Source organism: Theobroma cacao, chromosome 1, assembly GCF_000208745.1.
Source record: "Theobroma cacao cultivar B97-61/B2 chromosome 1, Criollo_cocoa_genome_V2, whole genome shotgun sequence".
In the NCBI taxonomy this organism is placed as follows: Eukaryota; Viridiplantae; Streptophyta; class Magnoliopsida; order Malvales; family Malvaceae; genus Theobroma; species Theobroma cacao.
Window position 1 is genome coordinate 10,153,068 of NC_030850.1, and position 16,579 is coordinate 10,169,646.

The following is a 16,579-nucleotide window of genomic DNA, read 5'->3' on the forward strand; positions in this document are numbered from 1 at the left end:
CCCCTTGAAATCAAAGCCATCTCAGGTGTGAAGATGGTTGAATCTTATCCATGGAAAATGAGCCTTCTCCCCAAGTGTGACGCTCAAAACCGAGAAGCTATGTTGCTAAAGACCCTTCAGAATTTTGGTTTCTCATCCCAAATCTAATAATATATGTTTTAGCATCACATGCCAACGACTGGTAATACACCATGAGAATGAAGGTTAAGACCAGAAAAGAAATGCACTGTCAGGTACTAAGCTCCATTATCAAAAAGCAAGCATGCTTGAAATTTTCATCATAACTGTAATCAAATTAATTAAATGTTAAAAAGCGAAAATAGCAAATTTATTATCAGAAAGTTGCTGCATTGTTGACAATCTTTTTTTTTTATGAATGTCAGCTTTCAACAAGATAAAGTATTTACATGAAACCAATCATATCAGGTATCAATGACTGCAGACTGCATGCATTCAATCTCTCAAGTTCCTCCATTACAATAATGGATGCCGTTACTGTGAGTGTCTTTGAGCTTCGTGCTTAGATTATTTAAGCCCCATATCCGGATTGTACGGTCATCACTAGCTGATGCCAACATGTGAGGGTTTGCTGGATTCCAGCTTACACAATTGACAGCTCCGGAGTGACCTGGTAATGCCTCTATAAGCTCCCCCGTGCCCCTATGCCATATATAGACCTAAACATACAGTAAAACGAAATTAATTGCAGTCACTTGAACTTCAGAAATAAGTCACATTTTATGAATTTACATTTACAAAATGCATATGAATAATGTCATATTGTTTAATTAGTATTTCAGCACTATACTCATGACAGAGATAGACTTGAGGCCAACGATGAAGCCATAAACATCTAGGAATAAACCAAGATCTATTGTCTGGACTGAAGAGTTTGGCACTAAGTTCAGGCAGCCTAAAAATTATCATTACTTTGGCTAAAATCTGCAATGTCACAATGTGTGCACTGCTGCATGCAGTCGTGGAAATTCTTGGTATATATGAGGAAGTCCTGAGGGTAGAGCCAGAGAGAGGCTAACCCTTGAACCTTAACCATCCTATGGACAAGAAGCGACTACTAGGCGAAACCTAGGTTGTTCAGAAATAGATATTCTAGAAACGATAAAGCAACTGGACTGTATAATGACAAGATATAAAGCATGCAGATAGCAAATGTTTATTCTAGCATATGCATCATTGATATATTTTAAGCCATCAGTGACAAATACCTGATAGCATTCTGTGTGAGAAAAAGACATTATAGAGAACAAAACAACTTCTAAGGTGAAGGATGACCAAAAAAAGACATTAATCAGTTTCTTGACTGGGTAAGTATTGTGAAAACACAGGACAGAAAAAGAAATCCAGTAGCTCTGATCTACATGAAAATATCACCTACGCAAGCATGTGACTGCACATACTGATGAACATGAAATGCAATGCGACTCTCTCTGATAAGGCAATAACTACCTATACTTGCTTGAGATCTAGTAGCCTCCGTAAAACTACAGTCTCTTACTATACTACATCTCTCACTCAAATGACACATTTATGCACAGATGGATCCCATATATGATATAAGACAACAAACAGTAATCCTAATACGAGAACACTGCTTTCCATGCTAATCATAGGCTAACTTACAGCGAAAGATTGATATAGAACAAATTAGAGGTCCGTACCAGTGAGTCCTCACTACCGCTGGCAATAAATGCTTGCTCAAGTCCACCAAAACAAGACCTGATGATGAAGCGGGTGCGTTTATGGCCTTTATATTTAGAAACAAGCTTCAAATCACCCTCTATGTTCCATAGATGGATTTCTTGGTTTAAAAGATTTACCAGCAAGAATCTATTGTCTCTTGATAATGAGAACGAAGTTATTGTTTGATCCTCTTCAATTAACCTCTCAACTTTAGCTTCCCTGTCAAGTAATAATATTGCTGTTTCCCTACATATACTAATAATCTGCTTCCCATCACTTGTTATTTCCAAATCAGAAATTTTTAGAGTACGTTGCCCTTTCCAGCACTCTAGCTCTTTCCCCTCCAATTCCCACATGCAGATGCTCTTATCATTCACACCAGAAAATATCCATTTGCCATCTGGAGACCATCCACATGAAACCATGCCAAGACCAGCTTTTTCATAAACATTGAGGCATTCACCAGAAGAGACATCCCAGCGTCTTACAACCTCCTCTACACCACAAGTAAGAAGCTGATGGTCATCAGGACTCCATGAAACAGCAGAGATAGGTTTCTGGTGACCAGAGAGTATATGTTTTAAAGATACTCCATTTGCATCAACCTACAATAAGTCAAAGTATTAGAATGAGAAAACTGACTGACTGCTAGGCTTTTGAGTCAGCAAAAAGATAGTTGATTCACAGTGATCTAAGCATTGATACACAGCAGTATAACCCCTGTATGCATGAAATTAAATTCCAGCCAAGCGAACCTCTTAATACCACAAAAACCCTTGCATAATTGTATAAAACATTAAATAGAAAAAAGTGAAGGCTCTGGCTTTCAAAAATGCTTAAAACTTGCCAAAATGACATATTAAAGAGAAAGGATTTAAATCAAATGCATAAAGGATGAAAATGAAAAATAGTGATTGTTACTGAGAAGACCATTGAAGTTAGATCGAGGAGCTCTTTCCATAAGTTGCTTAAATTTGGATACCACTAAAACCTTGGGAGGGCTTAACAATTCAAAAGAAAATAAAATTATGCCTTCCATTGACAGATTAAAGAAAGCAAGTTAAGGAAGTCTTTGAAGAAGATGAAGAGTGGAAAGGCATTTCGACTAGATGGCATCCTGACAAATGTGTGGGAATGTATTGGAGATGACCAATATCTTCGCTTACAAACTTCATCACTTGTCCAAGACATACTAGATGAGTGGAGAAAGACCACTCTTTCTTGTTTTTTTTTTTTTTTCAAGGAGAAAAAAAACTTGTGTATATAAAAGAAAAAGGAGGGCATCCTAATACAAAAGGTATCAAATTGATAAGTCATGATGAAATTGTGAGAAAGGGTGGAAACAGAAGTTAAGGAATGAGACAAGCATTTTTTTAAAACCAACTTGGTTTTATCTTGAGTAGCATGACCATTAAAACTATTTATCTATTTTTGAGGGCTCCACTACAGAGATTGCATCTCGGCTGTAACTTTTAGACTTTTCCCCTCTCTTCTAATATTGGTAATCCCAGCTTTGAAGCTTTTCCTTTTTGTTTATTTGATTCTTAACTCTCACCTCATTTTCATATTAGCAATTTTCACAAGACTTCTATGGACATCATTCACATTATCAGCATGAGAAAAATGATGATTTTTGAGTCGAACAAAACAACCAAACCACACTCAGCCAGTACCCTGTTTTCATTCTAACAGACACCATTGTGGTCAACTCCATAATTCCTGCCCTAAATCCTCACAGAAAGTATCTATTTTCTCAAATTGCAACAACATACCTCTTTTGAGTTTTGTTTAAAGAAACCCATGTTATAAGTCTGTTTGGTAATAGATTGATATATTGTGGTTTCTTAGAAGCACTTTGTAATTCCATCAAAAGAAAAAAAAAAGACACTTTGTCATCAACAACATTACAATTTGAAAGATTTGTTCAAAACATTAAAAAACTATAAAGATGAGAAACTAGAAGCTCTTCTAAAATAAAGCAGTATGTTAGCATATTCAGGAAATGGAAAGGGGAAAAAATTCCTGAGAAGGATAATACTAGACATGAAGATGCATGTCCTCTAAATTTTTCCTTTGAAGTGTAAGAGAACCCTTTTTATAATGTTTTCCATCTTAGAGGTTCATTTAAGAATATTGTCACATAATTCTATCCAAATTCTTACAACAGTCTTTTATTGAAACAAAAACCAATATTTACAATGCTTGCAAACTTTCATTATCAAACTTCTTTATTCGTTGCATCTAGGAATATTTTCACTAAGGTTTCATTTGATTGTTGCCTTTACCATTTGTTATTTGCTTTTCACCTCCCTAAAACTTGATAAAAAAAAAAAACAAAAGTAATGAGGGAAAAGCAAAATCATATTTGATAAAAATGAATGAATGGCTAAAATAAACCACATGTTCAGACAAAATTCTCCTCTATCTAAAAATAAAATCATGCATTTTGTTATACACAAAAGTTAAATTTTTAGTTTTTCAAAAATACTATCTACTTTCATATCAAATTAATACGGTACAGGCATAGGGGGTTATCCTAAACAATATCAACATTATATGTTATATCCATGTTCCAAGCGAATAGCGGTACCTCCCAAATGATCGTTGACTGATCATTGGATGATGAAGCTAAGTATTTCCCATTATGTGAAAATTGCAAGAACCATACTTCATCAGTGTGAGCCTGTAGTATCTGTTGCAAGAGAATGACAAAAAAGTATGTAAAAAAGAATTTGCAAAAACAATTCAAGAAAAGAAAAGGCAAGCCACAAGTAGAAAAAATTTCAGACAATGAATAAACAAACATAAAAAATAATCAAGAATCAACAAATATTCCAGTGAGAGGACACTAAATTCACTTGAATGCATAACAAATAATTCAATCTTTTTCCTTTCTCATTAGCAAGGGGATTTGCAGGTTGGTAAGACTTGGCTCAAGAAAAATGCAAAAATGAAGTGATGGAAAATTGGAAGAATAGAAAGTGAAAGGAATGAAAGCATTTTCTTGTTCACTCCACAAGTGCGCTTGGTAAGAACAATAGAGAAGTGAATGGAAAGAAAACTATTGTTTTTTCATTCATTGCTCGGTAGAACTGAAGTGGAAGGAAAGAAAAATTAAAATCATATCTTTATAGCATCATAAAATTGTGAATGGAAATAAAAGGACAATTTAAAAAAAAAAAACACGTCAGGAAATTATCACTTATCTTTATCCCTCCCCATTTATCTTCCATAATTTCTCCAAAATGGAAGGATTGGTTATCGTAAGTATAAAAATAAAATGGCAATCAATTCTACTTCCTTTCCTCACTTTTTTCTCCTACCAAATCTCAGCAAAAGTTATATTCTTTCCAATTTTCCATCTGGATCATTCCATCTACCCACTTTGCTCTCCTAATAACCAAAGCCTAGGAATCCTACCATATACGGGAAAACCTTTATAACTTAATACCTTAGGATCATGAAAATTTATTAATTAATCAAGATATTACTTAATCAATAAATTAATAATTTATTCATTTATACATTAATTACTAAAAAACTAAGTTATCAAGGTATTCTTTATTTTTTTTTCCAAACCATTGAACTTAATACATTTATGGTGTATTGTGATTATACAAATATCACATAATTACCAAATTATGATATATCATTATTCTATATATTTGTTTAACCAAAATAAGTTCATGAACGTAATTAGTCGTATTAAATAGACTTGTAACAAACTAAAATTACATTCGATATATACTTATTAAAATACTTCTTGAACATTAAGTCAAGCAAAAACATTTATAAAAAGCAAATACAATATCATAAATAGTAAAACTAAACAAAATAGCTTCTCATCGCAAAGGTGTAAAGAAATCAATAATGACGGATCAAATGTATAAAGCATTATGTGAGTACAACATAAAAAATCTGAATTGCACCCAAAAGCAATTGCAATAGTGGGTGTTAAAAAAGTTTAACTTACAAGTGCCAAGCAACAATCACAATGCATAATGTTCTCTTGTAATACGAGAACACTACATAACTTCTTAATGCACTTAGAAAAGTTAAAGATAAGGTCCAAGAAGACATCAATTTCAAAAAAAAAACAAGGAACATTAGAGTCATATTTTACAAAGATCTCTTCCTTGAGTCGTATATATATATAATTTTGATGTATAAGAAAATTATTAATTTATATATCAAGTAAAACCTATGTGTTTTTTAAAATGTATTATCTTATAAATTTAACGAATTATTAATTTACCACATTAATCCCAGCTTGGGACTAGTCAAAAATATTATTTAGAGCATGTTTGACCTGATTTTTTTTAACTTAAAAGCTAATATAAAGCTCTTATGAAAAATAATAGCTTTTAAAATTAAACTAAAGTTGTTTAGTATGTTTACTTTTTATAAACTGTTTTATGAATAAACTGTTTGGCAAAACAACTTACATAAACTCTAATTGTAATTAAAATTACCATAAAGGATATTTAATAAATAACTTTTTTATTAATCACTAATTTCTTTGTTCAAAATAAAAAAAATAACTTTATTTTTTTATCTATTTAAAATAAACTTTTAAAAATGTAAAAAAGATTTTTATATAACATAACGTTTATAATTAATAATAAATCATAAAAAAAGATATGAAAGAAAGCAGGGAGTCAACTACTAGAACCCTTAACCCTAGTAATAGAAGAGAACCCAAAAAAAGAAGAAGAGAAGTATAAAGTAGGAGTGATAATTTAGGTAAATCATGTTTAGCTATTGATATCCTTACCAACAAAGTTCACCTCCATGAACAATATTATCTTAACAACCATAATCAACAAATATTATTTCAATTTTCATCTAATTTATCTCACAACCATTACCCTATTGAATTAATTATTTCAATCATAATCATCAAATATTATATACATCATAAAAAAATTAAGAATAAATAAACATCATATAATTGTCATATCAAACAATAAACTGACAAATATCAACTAATAAAGAGAGTTTTCAAAGTAAAATAAAAATAAAATAAAAAATAAAATAATATCTGAATGCAATTTTGAATTTTGGATCTTCTTTTTTCTTAATTTTTGTAAGAACCAAAAAACTAAAATGATGATTTGCAAAAAGGAAGAAAGGAGAGGGAGATTGATAGGGAGAGAGAGGGAATATTTTTTGAGAGAGGATCTTTTTGGAAAAAATAACTCTTAATAAGCTGACGTATTTTAAAAAAAAAAAAGAGAAGAGAAAGCTCCTAATTGGAGCTTTTTTTTTAGATTTTATTCTTTAAAAAAAAAAGCTATTTTTTTTAAGAGTTTTTCACGAAATTTTGTTTAGCTTAGCTTCTGCTTTTAAGCAATAGATAAACTAAAAATAAGCCAAGCCAAACAGGCACTTAATTGAGGTTATTAATTTATCGAGTATTAATTTATAGAGTTTTTACTGTAGTTAGGAAGAAATTGGTACAATTCATAAATCCTAATGCATTCTGAACTAAGATGAAATCTATGAAAAAAGCAAACCAATGATGATCTATGGATGATTTCCAAAAAAACCTACCATCAAAAGTACTCACCAAAAACCTTTCAGCAAGGACTCAAGTATCTTTAAATCAGAAGTTTTCAATTCCTTAATTGTTATTTATGACAAGTAAAAGTATCTAGGTGTTAACTAGATTCAAACAAAAGAAAAGAAAATATAATCCTATTAAGTTAAGATAAGAAATTCACAGTAAAGACCAAGCTCTTAAGTCTTAAGGACAACAATTTCCTTACAACCAAATGGGCATTAACAAATCCATTGACAGAACATAAACCTATATATAGTGAATGAATTGATAACTTGCCAAGAATACTTATAGAAGTATCAGGAAAATACAACATCACTTGGAGCGTAAATTTTCCTCCAACTCTATTTGACATGTTCCACACCAGCTTGTGACTCAAAATTCCATAAAAATTAAAGGTTGGCCATGATTTCTAGTAGTCACAATCTAAATATAAACCTCCTAAACCTCACCTAGGTGGTGGTAGAATATTGCTAAATCAGTTCTCCAAGTAGTCATGATGTGCATTAATGATGGTTACAAAGTCAGACATCATTGGTCCCTTTTACTGGAAGCCTAACCACTAAAAGATATTGAAAAAGAAAATAGAAAGTGAAAGCAAATGAAAACATAAAACAACGATACATGAGCTTTGGTCCATTTATAATTTGGGAAGAGACTGCAGAAACAAAAGAAAAATAAAAAAAATGGAAATTGAGAAAAATTTTCCATTTTACCTAACACAGTTTAAACGTAAGCCACCCACCTTATCTCCTAACTACTGAAGCTAGGGGCAAGTAAGATATATTATCATCTACTTCATTCTAATGTTTTATTTTAATTTAATCATACAGGTACACGTTAGCCATCAATCACACAAATGATTGTAATATAATTATATCTCCTTGTTGGAAAATGAATTATTTCTATAGTTTTGAAAATTCATTAGTCATATATGTCAGTTTATCTTTATTGAGATAAAATTGCCATAGTTTTAATGTGAAGTAAGTTTTTCATTGAAAGCCTGTAAATTAAAACGGAACTTTCTCTTGTGCCTAAACATATTTCCTTTGCTAATATTAGCCTAACATGGTTCGTATGCAACATTAAGCCATTCTATGTAACCCATGCACCTATTCAGAAAGTACAATAAGGAGAATTGATTCTCTTCCATTGGTAACAAAAACTTTTAAAAAGTTCACTTTTGCAAGCATTTTGAGAATTTGACAATCAATACAAGAAGCTCAACTCCTAGGAATGTCATCTCCCAGGACCACACATTGCAAATTGGAAAAGATTAATTTATCATTATTTCTCAAAGTTTATCATCGTGCACATAGAGTCAAATTTAGCCAAAACCCATTTGCCCACCCTTGCCTGCCCTAAAATGCATCTGTCCAATCCACACATTGATTAAATGGGTATCAAATGGGTACAGCCATTGAATCCATCTAAAACAAAGCCATGGTACCCAATAAGCACCCGTTAGTGTAAACCAAGTGCCTGATGAGCTGCTTATTTGATTTTTTTTTTTTTCTTTTTCTTTCCCTTTCCTGTTACCCCAACAATGGTTACCAGAAAACAAACATGAGACTGCCACATCTGGCTTCTACAAGCCAAGCCAACATCAGTAGCCATGGCCCCACCATGACGGGTCAATGTTGCAAGAGATTGGATCTGACTGAGCCATACATTGCCATCATCAATGTCTCACCTAGATGTCTATTGGTGGAAGGAAAGAAAAAAAATATATTTATATTTTTATTATAAATATTAATAAAATTTATTCAAATTGTAAATAAGAATTCTAATTGCATTGAATGACTTCCGCTAAAACATATTTTTCTTAATTCTAATATTGTTAAATAATTTATAGATTAATATTACAAAACTTCAAGTACTCATACTTCAAAGTTTATGCTTCAAAAATATTTGTATTTATATATAACTATTATTAAAAATAATTAAAAAATAAGATTCATGTGCAATGCATATAATAACAAATACTAATATTTATTAAATTGGCCATAAACAGGCATCTAGGTAAGACTAACCCAGCCCATCAATGAATCACTTATACCAGTTCGTACTTGCCCAGTGGACACTTGGTACGTTGTTAGGTTGAATGCATCAACAACATCAGCTACAGTAACATAAGAAGAAATTCACTAAACTATTTGAATGGCTTTTACAAAGGTTTTTGGTCCAAGAGATACCCTTGAATATGTTGTAAAAAATAAATAGATGTCTATGAGACAAAAATTCGCTAATCCCACAACAACTAAGATTCCTTAACACAAGACTCGAGAATACACCTAATCCATGACATGAAGTTTTGTCTCACTTGTTGTCCATGTTACTGCTCATGTTAAGGCAGCAACCAGTCTTTAAAGATTATTTGATTGACCATTCCTAAGCTAATGATGCTCCGTAAATACTTAGGCGTTTGAGAAGCATATTGCTGCAGGTGTTCAGAACACATTGAGATTTGTCTTAAGGATTCACTGGAAGACTTCATAAGTGGTTGTGTTATGATGATCAAACCTTGTTGTCTCAATCCATTAGATCATCCTCGAGAGGTCATGATATATAACAATGTGCATGTCTTCTATCAAGCATAAATCCCTTTACACAAAAGTACAATCCATGGTTGAAAAATTGAAGCCATGAATGAAGGACATATTGGTCTGAAGATGAAACTAAAGCACATGTTAAAATCTTGTCTAAAGAGGTTGTGATAAAAATCCTAACGAACATATAGATTGGCATCGGGACCATCAATCCAAACGTGATGGGTAATAATATAAAGGAGTTCATATATTGAGAAATTAAGGACTCTACTCAATTCACCACTAAAAACCACCAAATTTAGAACAAAAAATAAATAAAAAACCCTCCAGATAATGCAATGGACAATAATCAATGCATTCTTCATAGAATACAAAATTACCAAAAATAATCTTTAACAGCAAAATGGAATAATACTAGCAGACTTAAAATTCCATAACTACCAATTGCACTTTACATTAGTCCAAGAAGATATCTATGTGGTTGGAAATGATATCACTTTCCCTCGAATTAATTACAGACTTCAAATCACTTTGTCTAGAGCACTCGCTCTATGACTTCATCTATGTTAGATGTTTCTTTTCTTTCACATCATCTCTCTTAAAGGTGAGAGCTTCTCAAAACACATAAACCATCATCTTTAATGACTTAAGATTGATCTTTACACCGCCATTTTCAGATGCTAACAACTCCTTCACCAGGCTTTTGAGGCTATTGTAATGGGTTAGTAAATTATTGGAGAATGCCTAAAGATTGCACCTCATAAGAAAATTGTATATCCACAAAGAAGTCTTCAAACACTAATCCCAGTACAAGTCTAAACACCACAATTTAAAACCTAAATCAAGAAAGATTAGTATTAACATGTGAATGAAAGAACCAGCTTATAACTGGCAAAGGATATCCATACTGATAAAGCACAACCTAAAATAGATTTCTAATCTTCACAAAACTAATACAAGAAAATGAAAAAGAATGCACTATGTACCATTTGTTTTGATTGTAGCAACATGAAAATTTGCATGTAAAAGAATTCAAAAAACTCCTTCGAATTTTACCATCTTAAAGTAATGATGAAAGATAAGAGAGAAGATTTAATAACATGGTTCGTAGAATAGAATCTAACCTGCAATGTTTGAGAAGGAATTTGATCTCTCCCACACTGATGATCGGCATATAGTGACATTTCCTTCTCCAAAGAGTTGTGAAACATGCAAGCATCTCGTTGCAGGACAAGGGCCTGTTCAACTAAATGCTCCAACCTTCTTTCGGGAATCATAACTGTTGGAGGAAGCAGCTTTTGTAATTCTTCCAACAATTTAGTCCGAGATCTTGCCCTCTTTATATCCCGTTTCGGCGATCGAACAGAAAACCAATCAGAAGGTGAAACAATGGATGAAGAAAGCTCACGAACTCTACCATTATTGATACAAAGAGGTGCAATCTCAGTCCTTAATGTCTTCAGAGCATCCATGACTTTTTCTTCATCCAGAAGTTCAAAAAACTTCTGCTCTAATATCAGAAAAGAAGCTGATTTTATGGTCCTTTCATCTGTTAGACCAATATTATGCAATGTGACAACACTTTCATCCCAATTTCCCTCAAGAATTTGCCGCATAAACACATTGACCACAGAAGAATGTAATGGTATCCCTGACTCTTCCTCTAGATGAGCACCACTCTTTATGTAACCAAGAGAATATAATGCTTTTGTTATTATTCGGACAAATTCTACCTTCTTTATAACTCCTTTTGAACCTACAACTTCTTCGCCCCCTTCAGACTGCAGGGGCCGAGCCATCAAGTCTCCTGAAGACCCAGCTACAGGCTCTTTAATAGTTGAACCGTTGGAAAGACGTCTCAATTCTTCAGAGGACAATTTCATGCGTTTTGAGGCTGGTTCATCATCCTCTACACCTCCCATGAAAAGTGCACCTCAGCCCATATATTATTAAAGAGAAAAAACAGCAACAGTGATAACTAGCAATGCCTCTTGATGAATCACAAGAATAAGTCCCTGCATAAAATAGTCAAAAAGAGGGTTGTAGGATCCTGAAAATTGAGCATAAGAAAGAGAGAAAGAATAACAAAGACAAATCTAACCATTATTTATGTTAGACTACAGAAGATGATGAATTAAGTTAGACGAAAAATGCCGCAATTAATGAAAAAGCTACATATTATTCCTGAAAGTAATCAGTTCAACAATCCCACATAAATGGTGCCTATACAAACCTTTATACTTTTCCAATATAGATATCATTTCGTTTTCATATACAAGTTCATACATCCCTGATTCTCATAATAATTAAAATTCCATCATTGTACCAGGATGGTTATCAGTCAACCATTACAGTTAAATGTAAGAATTTCTAATGTAAAGAGAAAGGCGGGGTGGGCACAAAAAAACAAAATAAAGAAAGAGCAAAGCTCCAGTTTAGATCCTTAATGGCATCCATAGGGCACTTCAGGTAATTATAATAAGTTCACTATAACCTTCACCTGTAGAGAACATGATCATATGAGCTTAGATTTACCTCAGGTAATTATAATAAGTTCAATATAACCTTCACCTGTAGAGAACATGATCATATGAGCTTAGATTTACCTCAGCTAATCATAATAAGTTCAATATAAGCTTCACCTATAGAGAAAAGTGATCATAGGAGCTTAAAATTCTAGCTAGAAAAGAAGTCTACTTTGACTAAAATTTCAGCTGCCCAACATCACAGTTTTCATCTTTAATTATGTTCAACATAATGGTTACAATTTCCCAATCAACATTTAAAATATACCCCAACAACTGACTCAAATGCTAGGGCGTACTTAAATTTTGTAGTTTGTCACATCGTTTGCGGTTTACCTTATAAGCTACAAATCAACAATAATAACTTCCTTGGCTTGGGGATAGAGCCATGTTGGAGGAGCTCAATCCACACCCACTTGAAATAATTTTGTGATTGTAAGAAATCATTCGAGTAAAGAGAGCGAGTTGGCAATCAAAGATAACAATTTGTTTGTAAAAATCCATAGTACAGCTATTCCCAAGAACTTCACATACTCAAGTAACAGGTATAGTTGTCTGTCCAAAACCAAAAAAAAAACAAACATACTTTTATCACTGAATAGCAACAGATATCATAAAGACTTTAGTTATCTATCCAGAACAATAAACAAATAGTTTTATTACTGTGCAGCGACAAATATCATGTAGCCCACAAAAGGAACCCTGGGTAAGTCCACCAATTAGTTAGCATAGGAAATTCAATGTAAATTGGAGGCACTGCCTAACTAAAAATTTTGGCCAAAAAGTCAAATTCAAGGGAACTTGTGCTTGTAAGGACAAGTTAAAAAGATCACTGAACTTCCCTTGCCTTTTAAGCATTAGAACATTTTGTTTATTTTATATAACTGAAGACCGTATACATGAAAAAGAAAATCAACATATCATTGTTTCTACAGCTAAGAATTTAACCTCACTGTATTTGCATCCAAAATGAAAAACAAAGCGAACATTTTGTTAACTTGATATAACTGAAGATCCTCGAAATAAAAAAGAAAATCAATATATCATTGCTGCCACAAATCAAAATTTAACCTCAATATTTGTATCCAATATGGAAAACAAAGGAGACATACATTTCCACTATATCATTCAATTATTATTCTTGCCATATTATTCTTATGCAGACAACATTTTGAGAATTAAAGGGGCATCGCTTCTGCATTAGTCATATTGGAACAATGAATTAAAAGTATTTAAAGAATTTATACTGCTATTACGCATGATGCACCAAAACAATCTGACTTTAAACTTTGTTGTTCTTGAACAGTTCTTCCTGATAAAAATTTTCAATATTTATGACAGTACACTAAATTACAAATAAAAAGCATTTTGCAGCACAATGTTTGATATTTTAATTCACTAAGCTTGCTAGTGCCAACAATTGAGGCAGAGTTGGGAACTTCAATCTTTACGTAGACGATCAAAGGAGAATAAGTTTATCATTAAATCCATCTCCAACAACAATTTACTTCTTATACATTTGGATCTTCCTATGCAATTTAAATGTAGTGGTCAACATTTCTCTTAGTACAACTTCTTTATTCCAAATTAACAGGAAAAGAGGAATATGGAAAGAAGCATAGAGAACTCAGAAAGTATTAGTGTTGTTTTGCTAGGGCTGGGACGGAAATTAAGCAGTCACAATTCTTACATCAATGTGCAAGCCTGAGAAGGTAGCAGATTCCAGAAAATCAACTTATCAACTTACAGGGTGGGAAAGTCATATGCTCAGTCGGTTATAAGACCTAACTAAATTACAAAATTCCGCATTTCTAAATGTCTAAAGTATCCATACGATTGAAGGATCAGATTGCCACAGTACCTATATATGATGATTATTTTAAACAGATAAAAAGCAGGCACATTTTCACCAACAGTAATAGGTAGAATGAACAAAGAAGATGGCGTTAGTTCCAAGATTGAATAAAACAAGGTTCGTAGCAGAAGAGACGGAAAACCCACATCAGAAACAAAGTCAATAATGTAGAGTCTCTACAATACCAAGCAGCTAAAACTAATACCATCGAAATTTACTACAAAAAGAAAAAGCTACCAGCAAATCAGCTCTAAGGAAAAACTATCCAAAACCAGCACAAATTAAGAAGGGAAGCTAACCTATTAGCTGAAATTGAAGGATAAAATCAGCGGTAAAGAAGAAGAAGAAGAAATCTGAAATACCCAGAAAGGGATTATGAACCCAGAAGCCGATTCAGATCAGAAAAAATCGGATTGAGAATCCAGTAATCAAAAGAAAAAATTTGAAGAAATGGAGAAGACCAAGACAAAGAAAGACCAGCTTATTCTTCCTTATTTGTCGGCAAACACTCGATTTAAGCAAGAAAACAGAAGAAATGAATAAAGAAAAGGCTAAAAGGATTAAAATCAGATACGAAAGTCTAAAAGGGCTATCCGTTCCCAAGGGAAGGAAAGGAAAGGAAAGTAAAGTGTTTGGTACCTTCGCAAAGGGGTAGAAAACAACAGAGTTTGATGAGTGTTTCTTTTTCTCTTTGCGTGGAGGAAACCAACTCAAGAGGGAGGGTTATAATGTAGGAGTGAGAGAGATGATGGCTGTGTGAATTGAGCATTTAGCTTAAGGCAATGGGGCTTTGGGTTTTGGACAGTTGCATTTATACTTTTATCTTCTCCAATCTAATGGCAATTTCAGACCAAATTTGGTCGCAAGCCTTGAAGGATGGGTTGGGCTCAAAGCAAAACATGATTATGACCTCTTAATTGCTATAAAAGATTTATTATTAAGGGTATAATTATTTTAATAGGTTTACATTTTTAATTAAAAAGACATGTATTAAAGATTTATTATTATGAGTATGATTATTGTCATGAGCCCACATATGATTATTCTCGTATGATTATTGTCACGGACTCATATTTTCAATTCAAAATGCATGTTTGGTAAGTGAAGGAAAGTTTATTTTTATATTCCAAAGACTTACTTTATCTTTTATTAATGTGAGATCCGTGACATTCTATCTCACTTAATTATAAAATATCAAATATGTGATTTATGACATTCTAGTAGTGCTTAGTACGAGGAAAGTGAGAGCACTCACTCTGTAATATTATTAAATATATTTTTATCCTTCAACTTTGTTATTTTGTTAAATACATTTTACAATATTATAATTTTTTTTATATAAATTTCGAGAGATGTCTCTTACTTTCAACAATCATTCTCTATTGGATAGTGGATGGTGATTGTCAATAAAATTTATATTATCTTCCAAAGAAAAAAAATTACATTAAAATATATAATATAGGAAATTATATTAAGAAATAAATTAAATTATATAAGATTATAATAAGAAATGAACATAAAATATATGACATTAAAAATATATTTAAGAGATGATATTATATAAAAAGTAACGATAAAAAAATTTTAAGTACATTAAACTTACATTTTAATAAATAAAGGTAATTTTGAAAATTAATATTACATTCTCAATAAAGTACTTGTATGTAAAACCCGACCCTATAAACACATGTCATGACATACATGCACTGAGTAGCATGTTATTACGTTAGGAAAGTTCCTAAGAATAGACGAAACTCAGTATTGTACCTAACAGTACACTTGAGTTAATTTAACCTCGAACTAGTTCAAATAGAAATCGTCTGATGAAATTTAATATTTTACAGTTCAGGAATGATTAAAAATGATTGTTCGGAGTTCGAGGGTTCATTTGAGAAAAAATTGAAAAATTTGATGTTTAAGGGCAAAATCGTCATTTTGCCACCTAAGATAATAATTTGATCATGGAGTGAAATTTTTGACTAAGATTAACTATTTGGAGTATAATTTAATGATAGGAAGTGAAAATTTTCAATTTCGGCAATTTTCGGAACATAGGGGCAAAACGATAATTTTGTCACCCCAAAGTAAAAACCGTAATTTTCACTACCCAAAACTTGTCAAAATTATAGGATTTATTTATTTTTGGTATGAATAACTATGATATTTCAAGTGGTGAAAAATAGAAGTTTAATGGATGAAATTTTAAAAACGGACCAATGGAAAAGTGACACATGACACTTTTTCATGATTTAATATTATTTTAATGAAAAGTCAGTCCATTTAAATCCCATATTAAGTGATGGCCGGCCATAAGGAGAGAACAAGAGAGAAAATAGAGAGGAAAGGAAGAAAAGAGAAAAACCAAAGGAAAACTAGAAAATTCAAAGGG

At 32.2% G+C, this 16,579-nt stretch overlaps 1 protein-coding gene across 4 annotated transcripts; it reads right to left on the bottom strand.

Annotated features, from left to right (window-relative positions):
- LOC18612204 (WD repeat-containing protein 26) lies at window positions 300-14,972 on the bottom strand. 4 transcript variants are annotated; one of them, XM_007048866.2, is made up of 6 exons: window positions 14,830-14,972; window positions 12,672-12,890; window positions 10,935-11,825; window positions 4,292-4,393; window positions 1,680-2,306; window positions 300-677 (listed from the first exon to the last, which is right to left on the bottom strand). In XM_007048866.2, the coding sequence occupies exons 3-6, from the start codon at window positions 11,730-11,732 to the stop codon at window positions 462-464; spliced, it is 1,743 nt and encodes a 580-aa protein (XP_007048928.1). In that variant the 5' UTR covers window positions 11,733-11,825; window positions 12,672-12,890; window positions 14,830-14,972; the 3' UTR covers window positions 300-461. The 4 variants fall into 4 exon arrangements, with proteins under 4 accessions (XP_007048928.1, XP_017980548.1, XP_007048929.1 ...); XM_018125059.1 differs by lacking the exon at window positions 12,672-12,890; XM_007048867.2 differs by lacking the exon at window positions 12,672-12,890 and having other exon boundaries at window positions 14,553-14,972.

Bases quoted from the DNA above. Each gene is read 5' to 3' on its own strand.
- LOC18612204 (XM_018125059.1), bottom strand. From the start codon at position 11,732: ATGGGAGGTGTAGAGGATGATGAACCAGCCTCAAAACGCATGAAATTG. The intron at 2,307-4,291 runs GTACCGCTATTC...GACTTATTGTAG, and splicing joins AGTCAACGATCATTTGGGAG to GTTGATGCAAATGGAGTATC. The intron at 678-1,679 runs GTACGGACCTCT...CTGTATGTTTAG, and splicing joins GCGGTAGTGAGGACTCACTG to GTCTATATATGGCATAGGGG.